Source organism: Amblyomma maculatum, chromosome 4 (assembly GCF_055883805.1).
Source record: "Amblyomma maculatum isolate TAMU_Amacu chromosome 4, ASM5588380v1, whole genome shotgun sequence".
NCBI classification, from domain to species: Eukaryota; Metazoa; Arthropoda; class Arachnida; order Ixodida; family Ixodidae; genus Amblyomma; species Amblyomma maculatum.
The window spans coordinates 60748780-60768693 of record NC_139347.1 but is presented as its reverse complement, the minus strand read 5'-3'; the positions used below and the strand labels follow the sequence as shown (position 1 = coordinate 60768693).

General features: G+C 45.0%; 2 protein-coding genes across 2 annotated transcripts in view; both read right to left on the bottom strand.

Moving 5' to 3' along the window:
- Window positions 1-12807, bottom strand: part of LOC146191197 (uncharacterized) — a 40489-nt gene extending 27682 nt beyond the window's left edge. Inside the window, exons 1-6 of the mRNA XM_084600284.1 lie at window positions 12655-12807; window positions 12272-12421; window positions 8738-9016; window positions 8208-8381; window positions 4258-4398; window positions 2926-3164 (exon numbers count right to left, since the gene is read on the bottom strand). Coding sequence (XP_084456410.1) covers window positions 2926-3164; window positions 4258-4398; window positions 8208-8381; window positions 8738-9016; window positions 12272-12421; window positions 12655-12807 — 1136 coding nt within the window. The remainder of the gene's footprint in view (window positions 1-2925; window positions 3165-4257; window positions 4399-8207; window positions 8382-8737; window positions 9017-12271; window positions 12422-12654) is intronic.
- A 3288-nt stretch (window positions 12808-16095) lies between these two features.
- LOC146191196 (lysosomal alpha-glucosidase-like) overlaps window positions 16096-19914 on the bottom strand; it is a 44841-nt gene continuing 41022 nt past the window's right edge. The window contains exons 18-20 of the mRNA XM_084601683.1: window positions 19222-19271; window positions 18188-18337; window positions 16096-16241 (exon numbers count right to left, since the gene is read on the bottom strand). Coding sequence (XP_084457809.1) covers window positions 16176-16241; window positions 18188-18337; window positions 19222-19271 — 266 coding nt within the window. The 3' untranslated portion in view covers window positions 16096-16175. The remainder of the gene's footprint in view (window positions 16242-18187; window positions 18338-19221; window positions 19272-19914) is intronic.

Sequence of the window (19914 nt, the reverse complement as noted above, 5' to 3'; positions counted from 1 at the left end):
TATAGCAGGCTATAGCTTTTTGGGCCAAATATCTATAGCCGACGGTACAAGGGATTTTCTATTACTGACCATAAACGTTTGTATGCGGCCATAGAAAATGCTAAAGACTGCAGTACATAGGGAGCCATAAGTCTAGAGAATAGGTTAAAGACTTCTATACAGGGTCTTGAATATTTGGGGGCTGAGATTTGAAAATTCATATGCAAAATCTACAACCCCATTCGAGCTGAAATAATGTTCACAAAGTAGCAATATATCGTCTACGTTATCTGATAAGTGATTCAACATCGGTACTTGCCTAGATTTTCCGAAATCGAGGAAAAACTGCTCTCGGCGGCGTGCACAATTTTCGCAGAAAAGAGTCGAAACGCTGCTTTGACATGGTACGTCATCTGTCGAGCAGTGAGGCAAGCGCGCTTGCCTCACTGCCCGACAGATGACGCTCCATGTCAAAATAGCTTTTCGACTCTCTTCTGCGAAAATTGTGCACGCCACCTAGAGCAGTTTTTTCTCGATTTCGGAAAATCTAGGCAAGCACCGATGTTAATCACTTATCAGATAACGTAGACTATATTTTGCTACTTTGTGAATGTTATTTCATCTCGAATGGGGTAGTAGATGTCGCATAGGAATTGTTTAAATCCCAGCCCCCAAATATTCAAGACCCTGTAGAATCGTCTATAGAAAAACCTAAGGACTACATAGGAACGGCTATAGCTTTTTGGGCCAAATATCTATAGCTGACCATGCAAAGGAGTTTCTATAGCTGACCATAAAAAATGCTAAATACTGCAGTAAATAGGGAGTCATAAGTCCATAGAACAGGTTAAAGACTTCTATAGAGCAGACTATAGAAAAACCTAAAGACAGCCATAGAAGCGGCTATAGATATTTGGGCCAAATTTCTATAGCCGACCATACAAAGGATTTTCTATAGCTGACCATAGAAAATTTTTGTATGGGGTACACCCCGGAAAAATGTGAAGACAAATCAAATGCAATACCCAGGCTTTTGAGCATTTTTAAAACAAACACTCGGACAAAGGTTACTCAACTACAAATGTCTGCTTGAAACTTAATCCGTGAGGCTGATAATTACAGCCGCCTAAATTTTAATATCTTAATAACTGGCGCTATAATGATAACACAGGCATAGTGTGTAATAAAAACGTGCTTACACTTGCAATGGTTATGGGTCGACATTGCTGTATGTTGGAAATTTAATTGCAATCTGATCAAAAGGAAGCTGACTAGCGTCCTTGGAGGACATGGACAGCCGCGTTTGGTCGTCTAGGCGGTCGCCGCAGAGTAGGTGTTCTTTATTGCCTTCTTTCATGCTGACCTTGATAATTGATACCTTTAATCAAGCTATTCATTATGGCAGAAAACTGGTTAGTTTGTTTAGTGCCCCTATAACACCACAGTATTTTTATGAACCGCTACATAACAGACCTGTAACTTTACCCACAATGCGTGAAGATGTTCCCAAGGGACCCCGCTTACATTCTGATGGGCAAAATAATGTAGAGGCTGACATGCGCTGTCATTCTTGCGCGGCTTGATGTTGCAGCAATGGCATCGTTGGATCGTTTCAATAGATGCGCTGGATTCGCCGTGCAATGGTCATGGCTCATGAGATTGCACCCATGAAAAAGAGGAAGCTCGTAGAGGCGATCCTCATTTCCGAAATTCAAGTGGAAATCACCGATTTACGCGAGAAATATCACATATCACGAGAAATATCGTTATCACATTGCGGCCTTCATATTTATTTCTTGCCTGCATCTTTAACTTCAAACTGAACATTGATGGCATTGCGTTATACAGGTTGCACAGCCACCCATCATCATCATCATCATCATCATCATCATCATCATCATCATCATCATCGTCATCATCATCATCATCATCGTCATCATCATCATCGTCATCGTTATCATCATCATCATCATCATCATCATCACAATCATGATCATCATCATCATCATCGCCGCCGCCGCCACCATCATCATCATCATCATCAGCCTGACTATACCCACTGCAGGGCGGAGGCCTCTCCCACATTTCTCCAATTAACCCTGTTCTGTGCTAGCTGCATCGAATTGACCCCTGCGAACTTCTTAACCTCATCCGCCCACCTAACTTTCTGCCGCCCCCTGCTACGCTTTCCTTCCCTTGGAATCCAGTTTGTTACCCTCAGCGACCATCGGTTATCCTCTCTTCGCACTACATGTCCTGCCCATGCCCATTTCTTTTTCTTGATTTCCACTAGGTTGTCAGTAACTTGCGTTATTTCTCTGACCCATTTTGCACGCTTCCTATCTCTTAATGTTACCCCTACCATTTTTTCGTTCCATAGCCCTCTGAGTTGTCCTCAACTTAAGTAGAACCCTCTTGGTTAGTTTCCTCGTTTCAGCCCCATAGGTGAGTACAGCGACCCATGGAGGGTTCTAAATTGATTTATTTCTTTCATTCCAAAGGATAAAGCTGTCTTGCCATCAACCAGCCAGCCAAGGCCTAGCCAAGAAAAAAAAAAGCGTTTAGGTTTACCAAATACGCATTTAGAATACCCATTCAAAACAATTAGTTACACCTAGTGGACGGCATGCAAACTTCGGGACACAGGCTTTAGGAATTAAGGTCTATTTTGGAGCAGTTTCGCAAATGCTACAAATAAACAAGTGTGAAACAAAGCGCAGCGTGTAAGAAAACTCGCTCTCCAAGCACGCGCGTCCTTCCCTTCTAGCTGCAAAATCACCACGCTTTCAATTTCTTCATCTTTACTCCTCTCAACATGCACAAGAGGCATCTTATTCTTTGAATCGTGAGATAAAATTAAATGACAGAGTCCTAATGAGCTTTCGGAACCGTACTACTTCTGGGTAAAGCACAAACTCAGCGGTCACCGGCGTATAATGGACTTACTGGCTTGCTTCGTCGCTGACGCTGTCTTTCTTGCCTTTGGAGATGGAGCTTTCCTGAACATTTTTTTCGCCTTTCAGATCAGCAGTAGGTCCGCTATTCTTCTCGCCTTTGGCAGCCTCCTTTCCCTTTTCCCTCTTGTTAGCCTTGTTCTCCTGCGCAGACTTTCCTTTGGACCCGAAAGGGGGTGGGATAAGGGCGCCACTGTCCGGTGCGCTCGTGGACGCTTCACTTTTCTCCTCCTTTGAGCAGAAAACAAAGCAGCAGAACGCACTGTAGAAAACGAAATGAACACCAAGTGTAGCGCTGGCTTTTTGTCGCCGGCAGCCAATGTTTCTCAGTAGCTGCTCTCTGGCGACAAAATAAATGAGGCGAAACAAGCCTAACAAATACCTTCGTTTCTTTGAGGCACTTTATATTAGTTACATTGCTATTTACAGGAGCTCTGCCAAGGTGCAAAGTTTCGATATCAGATGATAGGATAATGATTGGATGGATATTTTGATTGGTAGTTTTATTGTGTGGGAAGGAATTCATACTCGGCCGATCGACTACACACGGTGCTTTGCATACGAAAGCGTACGCAAGTAGCATTTCAAATCTGGCCCACGATTCAGTCTCGACAAAAATATAATCACGCACTTTTTGATCGACAGATCAACGAGGCCCTTTCTATCAAGTCTATTCTCAGAATACCGCATCGTGGAATGAGTTTACACTTGCTATTGATGAATGGTTGAAAGCTTTTGGCAGCAAACCGGGGACCATATTTGGGTGAGCGATACCTTTAAGAATCACATAGCACAGTTTTCATTATGATCGCTAATGCCAACAACGCGATCGGCGTTCTCCGCAGCATTAAAAAAACGATTCGCAGCTACTAGCCACTTGATTTCGGGGGTGACTTCAGTGGCAACGGCGGGGAGGAAGTTTATTGTGTGGATCAACAGAATGCATGTTTGCTATTCAGCTGCCACACGTACGTTCGATGTTACCGAGAAGCCCAGCTGAGAGCGTTGAATCGAAGTTGCTACGAAATGCTGCTCAAATATTTGGGGACGCTTTGTTAATCTCTCTGACTGATAATCCTTATGAGCATGCCTCTGCTGACAGCTGTAATTCGGGTCGAAAATAATTCTTTTTGATTCCCTTGCCTTGACCTAAAGTAGTAAGTTTAGAGTGTATTTATACTCCGTGTGACAAGTGCCACTCTAGAACGACTCACGTGGCACGTCCAAGAACCCCGTGAAATATTATTGACCAAAGATGAGTACAAATACACTTTAAAGTAGTAGTTGGAGATTTAGATGAGCACGGGCACGAGTAGTCCCTCACCGCTTCTTCGTGCTCTAACTTGAGGCCGAGCTTTTGAAGGTCGATTCCAACGGTGCGCAACGCCTCGGACACCTGCTCGCGGCGCGTGTCAGGGTCCTGTGAAAGGTCTTGAGGTAACGGACTGGCGGCGCCGTCGTAAATCTTGCCAGAGAATAATCAAAGAAACGAAAGAGCTGTTAGAACTTTCTAATAACTACTCTGCTGGGAGTATTTTCTTTGTCGGTTCTACGCTAACACAATCTCCATGACACCCTGACGTGGTTCCGTTCTCTCAACGGTAGGGTCCACTCAGCCGCATCACCTAACGGGAAAATGCAGAAACTTTACGAAAGCGAATAAGAGTACCAATTAAAACGCCCTCCTCCTGTTGCTAATGTGGGGCAATGGATTAGTGCTGCCTTTTTGAACGTCGAGGACAATGGTTTGAATCCCTTTTTAATATGTTTGATATTTTATTGACATTTTACAACAAGCATCTAAACCACGATCCTAGGGGGTTGTGTAACCATTTAGTTTGCGTTATGAAATGCATTTGAATCTAAGCAGGTAAAGCCAGAAGTGAGCACAACCAGAAGGCGACATCGTATGCTAGGGGGTGGCAACAATGACACATTACAGTTAACTGCACGAAAATTTAACGATTTTTATTAATGTGTGTTACTATTTAGGCAGCGTCCTGAAAACGTTTTGAACCCAGATCACCCATTAAATATCTGACACACGGCCAGGGAGGAGGAAGTAGTTGTTCGGCCCTACCGTTAAGAGATCGGAATTACGCGACACCCTGCCGTGTCGTTGCGATTATGTTACCTTGTCAGCGGTGTTCGCGCAACCTCCAGCACAGCACACGGAGAAGTTATCACAGTAAATCACATTTTAATTACGAACTCAAAGCTGCAAAAAATAACAATATATTTCGCTGTATTTTGCGATTCCAAGTCGAAAAAAATACAGAAAATGTTTTGTTGTCACGACAAAATTTCTGCCCGTTTTTTTTTATAATTAACCGTTCTAACAACAGGAATTTTTGTAGTAACACCAGAAGTTTCTGTATTTACAATTGAAAATTACTACACAGAACAGAAAACTTCTGCAGAAAAAATCTCCAGTACTACTGTTGAGTACTAGAACTACAGAAAAGTGTGACGTTTATGATAAAAATCTTGTCGTAAACGTCAGAACTGCAATCTTTCGTCGTAGTTTTGTCGTATTGCTGACACATTCCTGTAGTCTTTTTAGACTTCGTTAGTCTATTCCATTCCTTCCTAGGATAGATGCTCTTAGGTGAAAATGCACTTGTAGGCTTGCAATGAATCTTCATTTTACCTAATAGGCAGGCTTTGAACATAGGCAGGCTTTGAACAACCTTTAATCACTTAGTGATTCCCTTAATTTTTCAAGCCTCTTTATTGTAACAGTACCTTCACCTTGCCTTGTGCCATAAAACACGACGAATAAACGAATACTGTGCACAAGCCTTAGACAGCAACACGCGAATCGTAATGTAACTGCGCGTCTGCACCAACTAGGTCACAGATATCTAGATATCAAAGTCCCCAATTTATTCTCTGTGATAAGCTGTAGCAAGACTGCTGCTCTTCTCAATGTGTGTACGCTTTTACACTTAGACTGGTCTAATCGACTTGGCAAATAAGATGCTTGAAACAAGTCCCAGAGTATGAAATCAAAGGAGAGAGGGAGGAGACCAGCAAGCTTGATGACAACAGCTAAATTATGAGACGCTGTCCTCGGCTCGGGTGCTCGATACAGACTAATTCGCCGCTTTTTAGCCGTGCATTAACTGCCCATTTTAATGCCACATACCTAGTGCAGCATGATGACAGCATAGTAAGAACAAGAAAAAAACAACAACAGACAAACATGGATAAGTGCGAGTAAGTTCAGCTGTGAGTAAGCACCGTGGTCCCTTGTCCTACATTTTCCCACAAAGCCGCTTTTTTGCGCTTTGTGTACCACTTGTCTTGCTCATTTAGTGAAGACTTCTCGTTACTATGTGACTTGAAGTTACCCAGCCAATCAGCTTTTATGAAACATGAGGGGTGGGAGGAGTTGGTAGTCCAGCACAATTAAACGGGAATTGCCAAACTGACACTTTTGCCTTTCTCAGCTTAAAATACAGCCCCCCCACTCCTAACGCTCGATCTCATGAGGGCGTTGTTTTTTATTGCGATAGCAATACTGTACCAGGTTTCGAGTCGTCGCGTGGTCCCGGCAGAGGCCACGCTTGACCTTGAACAACCGAGGAGGAGGAGGAGAAGGAGACGAAGAAGAAGACGAAGAAAAAGAAGAAAAAGAAGAAGAAGAAGAAGAAAAAGGAGAAGAAGAAGAAGAAGAAGGAGAAGGAGACGAAGAAGAAGACGAAGAAAAAGAAGAAAAAGAAGAAGAAGAAGAAGAAAAAGAAGAAGAAGAAGAAGAAGAAGAAGAAGAAGAAGAAGAAGAAGAAGAAGAAGAAGAAGAAGAAGAAGAAGAAGAAGAAGAAGAAGAAGAAGAAGAAGAAGAAGGAGAAAAAAAGAAAAAGAAAAAGAGAAAGAAAAAGAAGAAGAAGACTGGTAACACGCTCTCATGTCATGCTCTTAAAGGATGAGCTTAAGTGTCCCCAATAATGTAGCACCTTACACTGATAGGGAGTGATAAGGGAATAAGGTAGCTGTCGAAAAAGAGAAAGAAAAAGAAGAAGAAGACTGGTAACACGCTCTCATGTCATGCTCTTAAAGGATGAGCTTAAGTGTCCCCAATAATGTAGCACCTTACACTGATAGGGAGTGATAAGGGAATAAGGTAGCTGTCAAAAGAAGCTTCCGCCGTTGCTTTCGCATTTCAACTAGGGTTAACCAGAGTTCAACCACAACTAAATTTTGTTTTGTTTTGCTGCAACGTGTGCGGCGCGAGGAAATTCCCTTGGAGCTCGCGGTCTAATTATTGTCGTCGGTCTAATACGTCGCAGCTGGCGCCTGCAAATTGGTTACCATCTGATCAATAAGCGTTGCACAGGTCTATCTGCAGCATAGAGTTCCTTACACTAACTAGAGGGAAAGCTGAGGGCGCTGCACTTCAGCCACCATGGGCGCGCTAAGAATCATGGGCCGGTGTGCTACTTGTTGCGGGACAGTCGGTTTTTCTCGGGTACGTGGAGTGGCGTTACTGCGATGTTTCTTTTTCGTCATCATCATCATTTGAAGGTGCGTACATAGACCGCGAAAGCCATAGTAGCGAAGGCTCAAAAGCAGACGTCGCCAATAAATGGTTTCTGTTTCCCGAAATGCCACTAAAAACTTCCTGAAGTGATTGCGCAACCATAAATATTTTTATAACGTTTTTTTATTTCAAAGTTTGCATATTAAGTGCGAAATATTGGTATTTGTGCTGCTCAAAACTAAGCCAATAGGAGAAAGAGCCATCGCTTATATTTGATAAATCTCACACTGACATGCTGTTTCTCTCTCTCTTTACAATTTATAGTCACAATATTCAATCTTAGGGCATTATTTACGGTAGAACAACGTTTATCTTTGCATTAGTTTTGGCCAAAAGTTGTAGTTCTGCACTCGGTACCTCACCGGCCCATGATGCTTTGAGCGCCCATGGTGGCTGAACTGGCCGTCTGGAAACTCCATGTAAACGCCCATAGACGGCAGCACAGCTTTCCCTCTAGGTAAGAGTAAGAAACTCTATGATCTGCAGGGCAACGATGGTGCTTTATAGTTAGATTACTGTAGCTGGTAATATGATCTAAGTCATTCTCTGCAATATGGACTATCGTGGCAGGTGAGTGATAGTGGCGAAGTCGAAATGAAGCACCCAATGGCAGTTCATGATACCGTGCGGTGATATAAAAAGTGAAGAAGTCCGCAAGTCCCCCTCCCTTCTGAGCAAAACGGCCTAAGATGGTGTAATCAGAGAAAGCTTCCGAAAACGCCGCAAATACAAACCTCCTTTCGATCGATGTAGGTTACCAACTCCTGAAGGGCGAGCGAGGGCTCTTCTCCGTTATCCTGCGTTACAATAATGGTGTCGTTCATGCGGGCCTCGCCGCTCAATGTAGGCCGCTTTTTTGCAGTGTCCTTGAAAACGAAGTCCACCTCGGTCATGCTGGCATCGGGAGCCTGCGCCATCGTCGCATTGAGAGACGACGCTCTCGAAAATTATATTGATTCCAAAAAATTCAGCCCGACCTTTCGGCCACAGCATGGCTGAGTTCCTTAACATTTTGTAGTAATACCCAACAAATTTTCGCGTAGCTTCATGCAGAATCAGCTTTTGAAAGGCCGCAGTCATAACAGTCATAAGAGAATCATGGATACCCCATATTGTTTGCTAAAATCAGTCTCTAGTGTAAGCCATCATGATGTCGCTCTTTTCTTTTCCCGCAGAAAAAAAAAACAAAACAGACAGCTTCCTTCCGTAAGCGTTACTGATCGTAGGTTTTTCTAGCAGGAATTGAGGGAGGGTGAGCACTCACCTTGAGGCCAGAGCGCAAGTGCGCGGCGTATCGGATGCGCAGGTTGTTTGCGTATATCTCGAAGATGAGCGGATCGACGAATCCGGCCAGGATGCCCGTTGTCATGGTGGCGTCCACCACCATCGATACGAGGAAGACCAGCAGCATGACGCTGACGAGCACGCGGCCCACTTGCACTCCCGTGACGCACAGCAAGTACAGGCTAAGGCGCCGGCTTAGCGGGGACTTGAGCGCTATCAGGCCCACCAGGCTTGATGAAATGGAGCGAAGTATCTCGTCCTGCATCAAGGTGGAAGAAAAGCAGAAAGCGTGCGAAACGATGATGGTTTAGTTTCACGTACGTGAAGCGCCTACGTGTGACCAGTGCGCAAGCGCAGAACGTGAAGGGTCCGCGTGAGTTTCACGGACGTACGTGAGATTCTGATTTTCATGATGAGGTCTTCGCGTTGCTGGCGTACTCGTACAGTGTTGACATGGCGGCGCCCAGAGCGCCCGCTTAACAGCGATAACAGCTTCTTCGCTAATCACTCGACGCGATATCGTGTTCTAAACTGTTGTATTCGCCTTCAATTTTCCCACTCTTACCTTCACATAAAGGTTCAAGCGATAAATGGATTTTGTTTTCCAGATAGAATTGCGATTTTGCAGCTGTTAAGCCTGGCGAAGCAGCGTTTGTCATTGCCATAGCAATGGTCTCGCGAGAATGGCTTCGCTTGGACTCATCTTGTATTAGAATGGCTATACTGAGGCTGGATGAATGGCTTTCTTTTGACTCGTCTTGTATTAGAGTGGCTGAGACAGTGTCTGTATTTGTTAATAGAATGCGCTAGGAACGACGTCCGGCGTGCGTCATGGACGTATAACTATAAGGGTTTCAAACGACATGCGCGTCGGCCATGCGTCGGCTACGTAGACTTCTCACGTTCAAGTACGTGAAGCGTTCACGTACTTGAAACTAAAATAGTAAAATGCTTTCCGTGACAGCATAATGGGAGTTTTATAGGAATACATGTAGTAATTATAAAAACGGGCTTCTTAAGGCGAGCGTGCTGTGGGCGCGCCACATACGTGTTTTTTTTTTTTTTTTTTTTTTTTGGATAGCGCACTAGATGACCCGAATTATTGCACCACAGCACAGAATATGGCCGTGTTTTTAAACTCTTAAAACCAATACGGCTATCACAGGCAGTCCGCTATAATCACAATTAACTAGCTTACTATAAGCGACATGATTTATCTGATCTTTTATGTGCACCACATTTGCTTCAGAAAACTCTTCTGAATATTTATATTAAGAGCCATGGAAAGTACGAATGCAAAAAGGCAAGAGATAAACTACGTGTTAGCTAGTGCTGCTTCCGCTTTAGCCTAGTGAACAATGCTGTCGATATGTTGCTCTGGGAATTTGTGGTGCTGCACTGCTGTTACCATCGGAAGGCTATACCGGGTAACGCTTGGAGGGAGTGGTTGGATGGCGGCCTCATCTGCGCAGTGAATTCTTGAAACTTATTCGAAAAAGAGAAGGTGATTGGTTGGCTCGTCTGGTTTATATGGTCCAAGTCTCAAAGTGACTCAAGGCTATGAGGCACGCGTAGTGGAGGGCACCGGAAAATCCGAATACCCGGGGTTGTTTAACATGCACAGACATCGCACATTATATGGGCGTCTTCGTTTCGCCGCTATCGAAAAGCAGCGGCCGCGGCCGGGATTCGATCGGACATCCTAAGCAAAACAGTCGAGCGCCCTTACCATCGATCCATGCACCGCGGCGGGAAATAGGACGTTAAGGTAGCATGATTCATTACTAGTAAAACTTTCTGCTGAAGTGGTTACCTCATTTCCATCTTTTAAATTAACGACAGGCGTTCCTAAACTACTGCTGTTCAAGAAATCTGTGGTAATTACTACACAGTTTTCTCTCCTGCTTAATAGCACCCTCGTTGTCCGAATATGAAGTTCCTGCCAAAATCAAATCATTACCTGCCACCTGCCCCGCTTTGAAAACGGTTTATTATTATTGCATGCAAGCTTGCATTATAAGTGTTGCACACCTAGCTGATTAAAACAACATACCTACTCCACACACTGCGAAATAAAAAAATTCAAATTAAGGGGACATTTAAGCTCCACATTTAAGGGTATGATGGGAAAGCGTTAATGGCTTCAGTTTCCACCTACTTTGCGGATCCTGGTTCGAGTTCCTTAACTTTGTTACTCGCCTAGTTTCTGAATAGACGTTTATTTGGGCATCTATTATCTCATACGTAATAATTAGCACGCAGTCGTGAGATACTGCAATATGTTAAAGACATACGTATAATAAAGAAAAGATAGGTAAAGACATATGCAGACACCCGACATAGGGTATAAATCTCCATTTAACCAAGCCCAATGAACGTGCCTGCTTGGCTCAGCAGAAGCTTGTCTAACTAGCGATCCGACTGTCGTGGAAGGCTGAGTTACAATCTCACCCTCCCATGCCAAAAGAGGAGTGAGAGTTGGCAGTGCCTGGCGGCCATATCTCTTCTCACGGCGTCACACACAGAGTTCCTTACACTAACTAGAGGGAAAGCTGAGGGCGCTGCACTTCAGCCACCATGGACGCGCTAAGAATCATGGGCCGGTGTGCTACTTGTTGCGGGACAGTCGGTTTTTCTCGGGTACGTGGAGTGGCGTTACTGCGGTGTTTCTTTTTCGTCATCATCATCATTTGAAGGTGGGTACATAGACCACGAAAGCCATAGTAGCGAAGGCGCAAAAGCATACGTCGCCAATAAATGGTTTTTGTTTCCCGAAATGCCACTAAAAACTTTCTTAAGTGATTGCGCAACCATAAATATTTTCATAGCGTTTTTTAATTTCAAAGTTTGCCTATTAAGTGCGAAATATTGGTATTTGTGCTGCTCAAAACTAAGCCAATGGGAGAAAGAGCCATCGCTTACATTGGATAAATCTCACACTGGCATTCTGTTTCTCTCTCTTTTTGCAATTTAGAGTCACAATATTCAATCTTAGGACATTATTTACGGTAGAACAACGTTTATCTTTGCATTAGTATTGGCCAAAAGTTGTAGTTCTGCACTCGGTAGCTCACCGGCCCATGATGCTTTGAGCGCCCATGGTGGCTGAACTGGCCGTCTGGAAACTCCATGTATACTCCCATAGACGGCAGCACAGCTTTCCCTCTAGGTAAGAGTAAGAAACTCTATGGCGTCACACACCCGGCGACAGGTCAGTGCCAAGCCATGTCACCTGCCAACTGCCACCTTCCAATGCCATTCCCGTTACTTTCTACTCAAAACCTTCAGCTATTTTTACGCTCAAAGCCAGATTTTCAAGAGAACGGACCCTTTAACGTTATCGCGTTAAAACACACGGATCTACGATGCAAGGAGCTATACGTCTTCTCTCCTCATGGCTAGTTTTCCAAGAAAAGCTGGAAGAGTACTGAACAGTACGTCTGAACAGACATCTTGACGCACTAGATATTGTATGCATTGTATACGCTCTAACAGAGGGATGATGATGACTCACGTTCATGTACACCCCGAAGAGTTTGTGAGCGACGAGCAGGCGTGCAACGGGGAATAAGAAGAGAGGCAGCATACATGAGCTCTGGTACGGGATCGGCTCCAGCACGAACAGCGTCACCATGCTGGCCACCACGAAGAGACATTGCACGTGCTGCACGGACCATCATGCGTATGCGTACTGTTAATTATCGCCTCTTCAATTTGCACATAAGGTAATTAACTTCAGTCGTATAATCTTGCTATTACCCCCTTATAAGCCATGTATTTATCCATGCTAGCATGAACGACGTCCCATTCTCAGGTCTTGCCGTTGGAGCAGTTGGAGCAGTTGAGTATCGATAAGGCTACTTTCAGCGAAGAACGGAGTCCGTCGGAGTTTCTTACCGGTCCTCTTGAAGTGATGGCGAAACCCATGAAGACGACGACGAGTCCGTAGCCGAAGATCATGCGTACGACGGGCAGCGAGCGCGACGTCTCGTCTAGCTTGTAGCCGATTTGCACCACCTTGACCATTACATCGTCCTGGCCTCGATCCATGGCGACGTGGTTAGGGCTTTGTCAAAAACAGGCCGGTTTTGCGAATAGACTTATAAAACGGTCCCAAGCAGTTAAAATCCGTGGACGTCCTGGACGAAGCAATCGCGTACTTCTCGTGAAGGCCTGCGCAAGCGAGCTCGATATTGCTTGCACTTCCTTGTCTTCCTCCTCAGAAAGCAGCGTACGCACCGAGTCGCCACACAAAAAAGAAGAAAAAAATAATTCGTTTGTACACTCTCGACCTCATGACAGCGGTGAGAGCGCTGGATAGCAACTTGATCAACGAGGGCAATAGAAGAGAAAATACGCAACCATATAAGGTCAGACACAGTTACAGGAAGAGAAGTCAAACTGATGAAGCCGCGTGCTTATAAGTGAGCCAGGCACAGGCAGTGACACAAGGAGTGGGAATAGGGATGACGGCTTTGAAAAACTTTGTTGAAAGTTTGCCATATTGATAATAATGCATCTGTATGATCGAATGCACGAAAAAAAAAAAGACATGGATCGCAAAGACTCGCAGATACAGTGTGAGTGGAACAATCAGTCCAACGTACGATTAACCTTCGTCGTATTCTCCACCCTCTAGAGCGGGTAGTACTTGTCCGCAAGATCAAAGCTGGAAAGCATGGAAACGAAGACGAAGGATGAAACGCCATTGAGTTTCTTACTCTATCTAAGAGTCAGAAACTCTATGTGAATAGCCGACAGGAACGGACAAATCGGCTCTGTTCCATGAGCCAAGAAAGAAGAAATCGGTGCCCGGTGCACTTTCCAAATTTCATTCTCTTGGTAATGCGCCGTTTTCACCGCTACCAGCTTAGGGCATCTGCAGACGATGCCGTTATCGCTTGCTTTCTGCTGCCGATAAGCAATATTTAAGGTACCTGTTGAATGTACGCGGACGTAAATATTTTGAAGGTGGATCTGGGTATGCGGCTTTAGATTTGTATCGAGCGGCCACCGTGGAAAGAAAAAACATACACAAGTCATTATTCTGTTTTGTAGGACGCCCTATACATTATTTCTATCAGCAGTCGGTGACACTTTTGCGATGCCAACCGAATCCACTTTCTGAATTTGTACCTATACAGATGTGAATTCACTCCAACACAACTTTTTGTAATTTTGCGTTTGTACATCAGATGGGGACTACAGGTACCTGTAAAATCTGTTCCCGAGTGAGCTCGTTGCTTTTTTGTAACGCACAGGTGCCTCTTTAGGTGCCACGGCTGATCCATCGAAAAGCGACCGCCGCGGTCGGGATTCATTCCCGTATTCTCGGGCACAGCAGTCGAGCACCCTAACCACTGCGCCACACTGGCGGAGGTCAGTTGCTATATACTTACCGCTCGCGCTGTCCACTTCTCGTCCTACGTTGTGGCGTAATTCACGGTTCCTTTTCCCCCAGGACACTTTGTCCAGAATGTGGAAATTTTTTTATATATTTTTTTTCTCATTATTCACCACTGCATCACGTCATTCCGACGTGAAGAGCCCCATGAGTTTCCTGTTACAACAGTCTATCCCCTCCTCCGCTTGCTTCTCTTACTATTGCTGTTACAACTCGTAGTATGTAGTTACTGGTAGTACAGCTGCTACAGATTTCTTATTTCGGTTACCTACTTTCATTCCTGCTACCGTTACTGTTTCCCCAACTATTAGGGTCACTACTACTATACATTTTCTGCTGGACCTACTGCTATTGCCAATAAAAGTATATAATACCTCTCGCCTACTGCGACAGCGAGACACCCGACTTAATTCTAAAATTCAGAAACTGCCCTGATATCAGTCTAGAACCACTGTTACTTGAAAACAACATGGCTATAAGCACCGCCCCCTCTATTGTAAACCACGTACCATGGTTGCAGCGACGGAGGTTTAGATGTCACTGATCCATACTATATGCATGCCAAGTACCCTCTCACCTTATCAGCAGAAGGCAGCAGGATGCTAGCATCTCGAGAATGCGCTCCCTGTAGTTGTCTGGATCTAAATAAACTCGGTCGCGCCTTCGATGCTACACCGCTGCTAGAGGTTCATGGGGCCCGAAGGTCAGCGTCGTAGGCGGTTGAGGTTGCAATTATTCGGGGCATATCGCGCCCCTAACGCCATATGGTATCCGTTTCCTTTCCATGGATGGCGATAGGAGTGTGCCCTACAACATGTTTATGGCTTTCAGTTTGCGTGCCACGTGAAAAACGTGTATGGATGTGCATCACGCTGATGTTGGCATTCGATCTGTAAGATGGCATTTGATCTGTAAGAGGTAACTGTATTTTGAGTGCCATATGTGTTCGTAAAGTTTTCAAGGCTCAAAAATAGCTACCACATAGTGTTCTGTGCTAGACGAGTTGGCTATCAAGCGCTTTTAGAAATGTGACAACAACCAGAGTGTGGTTGTTGCTTTTAGAATGTATCTTTATTCTTTTCTTTTCGGCTGTGGAATTGAGTAGGCAATAAAGAAAAAAGGATGGTTTTTTGCCTAGAACGCCGGTGAACTTTGATGCGTTCAACGAACCGCTGGTTGTGTTCGATGCAACGCTCGATCAACCGCAGCGAAAGCTTTCTCTCCACATTCGGTTCAGCAGTGTTGAACCCTTCGTAACTTTTTTTTCGAGAACAATTGACGAATGAAATGACATGCCTCTACGCGTGATATCAACTGTTGATTTTGGCAAGGCATTCTGTGACCTATTTTGGGTTATGTACTATGGTAGACACTTGTATTGCTACCTTTGTTTTACTGATGTTGTCTGCCCTTGTATTGAGTGATTGTATCTTTAAGTGAGGGTCTGCAATATTGTGTAAATAAATATAATACAGCCCTGTGGCTACGGTTGGGTGGATGCTAATGAGTAATTATTCCATTATTACAAACGTTACTCCTATGTATGAGAAATTGCAGATGTAGGGCTGATCATTTTGCCCCCTTGAACAGTGAAATGCAATTCCAAACATATATGATGACCTTAAAATGTTCTGTAGACGAGCGCGTTCACAGTTATTTTTTTCTCTAAATACGGCTGCTAATTGAAATGGCCTATCTAAAGCATTCACACGGAGTCGACATCCCTTTCGGTGATTGTGGGTTTCTTTAGGACTCGCCTTAGGAAACGTCCACTTGATGTAAGGTTTCGTCATGCGCTGGACACTAGCTAGCTGCGAGTCATAACCACGATCAAAATTTCTGAGCTGCTCCGGTGACACGGGAGCCTTTTAATGCGCTCCGCTTGGGCTAAGAGCGCCGGTCAGTGCTCAATGAGATCACAAAAATTACAGAAATGCATGACAGGAGCCAGTATTTGAACACGTCTCGTGCTACGTGCTATGCCAGCGATTTATTCGCTCAATGTGCAGGTGTCTCAAGGTGTCCAAGAAATGACGAATGGCTCAGCCAGTGGCTCCCAGAGTCCGAAGATAGTCAGCACCTGCGAGACGCAAACAGGGTCACGTTTAGACGCAGTTGGCGTCAAATGATGCCGATGCAGCGGGAACAAGCAAAGAATACATGAGTGCGCGCGAACGCCGTGAGCATGCCCAAAGGCGAGCGAAAATAGTATTAGTAGCAAGAAACTTTATTCAGGACACAAATTAAGGATCCAGTAGTTCGGCGGCGTGCCTTAATAAGTAAAATATGGGCGATCGCAGTCACTGTAAAGCGCTGTCACTAGAAAACGCAATTATAAAAAATTGGAAGTAGTTTAGCTCTGGTAAAACCTGGTAAGTTGTGCAAGCAATACTGCAATTTGGTTGCGCTTAAGCTTCGGAATGTAGTGTAGCTGTGGGTGTAGCTAGCTTGATGTGTTTAGCGTGTGATTCTTCTCGTCCTGTTGTTGATGCCGAGTCATCACTGTCCAAGGCATTCTGAAGACTCCATGCGGGATAATCACGAGACGTATAAGTGTCTAGAGGTGCGCGACGCGCTCGTCTAGCAGCGTCTTGCGCTCGCCGTTTTGCTAGTCTTTGTTCACGTTCTTCCGCAGTCCCTTGAGCCCGTTGCCGTTTTCTGGCTTCGACGCATCGCCGATGCTTCTCCTTGTAAGACTGCGTAAGACTGCATAGAAACTGATTTACCCCGACGCGAACTCCTATTTCTCTCTTCCCACTTTCACTTCTGTTAGCGATCGTCTTTTCATTACTGCGCAATTCGTTACCCTGGTCGGCGGCCGTCCGCCCCTTGGACCCTGAGTGGTGCGTCCTGATCACCGCTTTGGCGCACGTGCCTGGATTTCGACGCGCGCATGCAACATCGGACCTTGCTCGCATCGCATGCGGTGAGAGAGTGCGATCCGGGGAACGCCAGGAGTGCGAAGTGCGTGAGGACGGGCGGGAGCAGTGCGTCAGCTTTCGTTCTAATGCTAACACTCCCCCTTCCTCCCTTCCCTTACGGCGTGGTTCAGGTGTCGACGCAGCTGCGGCTCAAGGTCAAGCGTGGCGTCCGCCGGGGATACGCGACGGCTCGAAACCTGGCGCAGTATTGCTTACGCAATAAAACTGAAAATTCGCGCGCTGTCCATGTCCATTGACGATAACGTATTTCACAACCCCCCCCCCCCCCCCTCCCCAGTCCCTTCAGCCTAAATTCTTCCTTGAGCTGCATAATCTGATAATTATACACGATTTCGCTAGTTTTCTAAGCCACTGGCTTCTAATCGCAGCGATGTCATTGTAGATTCAAACTATCAGCACTTGAAGAATACGATGCTGTAGCTTGGTGCAATGACCGTGCAGGGGTTTAAAAAATTGTTGATGCTCTGCCTTGAATAAACCTAGTGTGTAAGTAAAAACTTCATTGCTAATATTTACATCTGTGATAAAGCTATTTGCAGAAGAAGTCGTTCAAATGGGGCAAGAAGATTCGGAAGGCGCCAAGAAGAAGAAGAAGATTCGGAAGACGCCAAGAAGAAGAAGAAGATTCGGAGGCGCCAAGAAGAAGATTTGGAAGGCGCCAAGAAGAAGAAGATTCGGAAGGCGCCAAGAAGAAGAAGAAGATGGAACGCATGCGCAGTTGTTGCCTGCGCCCGGCAGGTGACCTTGGCTATACGTGGCGTAGTGAAGCTTTCGCTTCAATAATTAGCTCAAATTTTTGCGTTTCAAGTAACAAATATTATAAAAGGAAATATATCATTTTAGTTTGGTTTGGTTTGGTTAGGTTTGTGGGGTTTAAAGTCCCAAAGCGACTCAGGCTATGAGAGACGCCGTAGTGGAGGACTCCGGAAATTTCGACCACCTGGGGTTCTTTAACGTGCACTGACACCACAGAGCACACGGGCGCCTTGCTTTTCGGTGCCAGCGAAAAGCGGCCGCCGAGGCCGGATTCGATCCGGCATCGGTTTCCTATCTTGCTGACAAAAAGGAAATCAACTTCACATACCTGCGTTTCGTTGCTGTATCGGAACTCGGCGCTCCTGCCTTTCAGCGAAACCCCGCTTGGCTTGTAGCGCACACCGAAGACGGCCACGCTGTCCAAGCGCAGGTCGTCAGAAAAGCCGCGATGGGTGGCGCTCACCACGAGATGGTGGTTCTGTGAGTCAAAAAATAATTTGCGCTTAGACAGGATTGCTCTCTTTGGTCACATTGCATTTGCTCCGTTGGTATGTTACCATCATCTGCACCATCGTCGCCGTCTTATGTTTTATTTAGTAGAAGTTTTATTTGCACGTGAAAGTCCCAGTGGTCCCAGAACTTCTTATCAGATATGAGAAAGCTCAGTGGTCATGTGATGGAACTTTGACCAGATTACACTAGTAAGACGGCACAAAGTTCCGCGCGAACGTTCTTGATGCGCTTATACCAGTGGTGATTCCCCCTGTTAAAGTGGGCTCGCGCCATTGTAGCATGGTTTGGGCGCAATCTATTTTGTGAACCGTGCATTAAGGAAACTGGTTGTGATGGGTTGTATTATAACCAGCTAATGTTTCTTGCGCCAAACACAAAACTGAGGAAACAGGGGAAAAAGCCAGAACGACACTGACCGGGTACAGGGCAGGAGTCAAAACACATTCATATATGCCGGAAAGCTCGATTATGCGAATGTAACGGGTCACGTTACAGTGAATAGGCTGTGTTGAATTGATGTAGGACGGTGGGCATTTGGTAGTCTTTCTTAATTACAGCTAGCCAAAGATACAAGAGACAAAGCAGATAAGAATGTGCAGACACATCGCTAAACTTAGGGTTTAGCTTAAAGCTTAGCTTACAATTTACACACGTTCCTCAGGTTTGAGTGTAGAGTGGGCGCGTATTTTTTCCTAAAAGATATTGTTGCAAGTTCAGCGCTGTGTTCTTCTACTTCTTGCCAGACTTCCGTGAAATTTGTGTAATTATTATATGCAGCTTCATCAACATGCAGATGTATTCGGTAGTTTAGTAGAACAACGCATATATAGTAGAGCAAACGATACTTACGTCGATCAGCATAAACGAGTAAGTATTGTACAGTCCCCGCTCCACACTGTCTGCAAGAGATAAATAGATCCTGTATTTAAGAACTGCAATTTTCTTCACAAGACTGTACACCAAGTTTGGCACTGCGTTTTGTATAGATGACTCAATTCGATCACTGGCATTCCTAAACTTTGCGTTGTCTAAGAATGGAATCTCATGCCTTCGCAAACTCCCCCGAGATATACGCACTGACTACAAATTTGCGTTGTCAGGTCGAACAGAACGATATGTCCTGCATGAGCACCTGTCGGGGTCATTACATAGCGCCGATTTCGACCTGCAAAGTACTTGTTGGCGTGAGCGAATAGTATATTTTCTTCGAAACCAAATCGAATAGGATAGTCTAGTTAAAAACCGATTAGAATGAAAATAAATTGTCGAACGAACGGAGTAAGGGTCAAATTACTCGCTGCATGTGCGGTGAGTTTCCCGATACGAATACTTCTATGAAACAGCGAGGTGCAACCGACGGCGCTCTAAGTGAGATTTATAGCTGTCGAAAGACGCAACAGTGACGTCGACTAGGAAGCACGCAACACAAAAATGTATAACAACTCTGGTCCTAATGTAATATGCTTACGAAAAGTTCCTTCAGTTGCACATTGAAGAACAAACGCTAAATTTCAGTGCAATGCCAAATTCCAAATTGGCAAG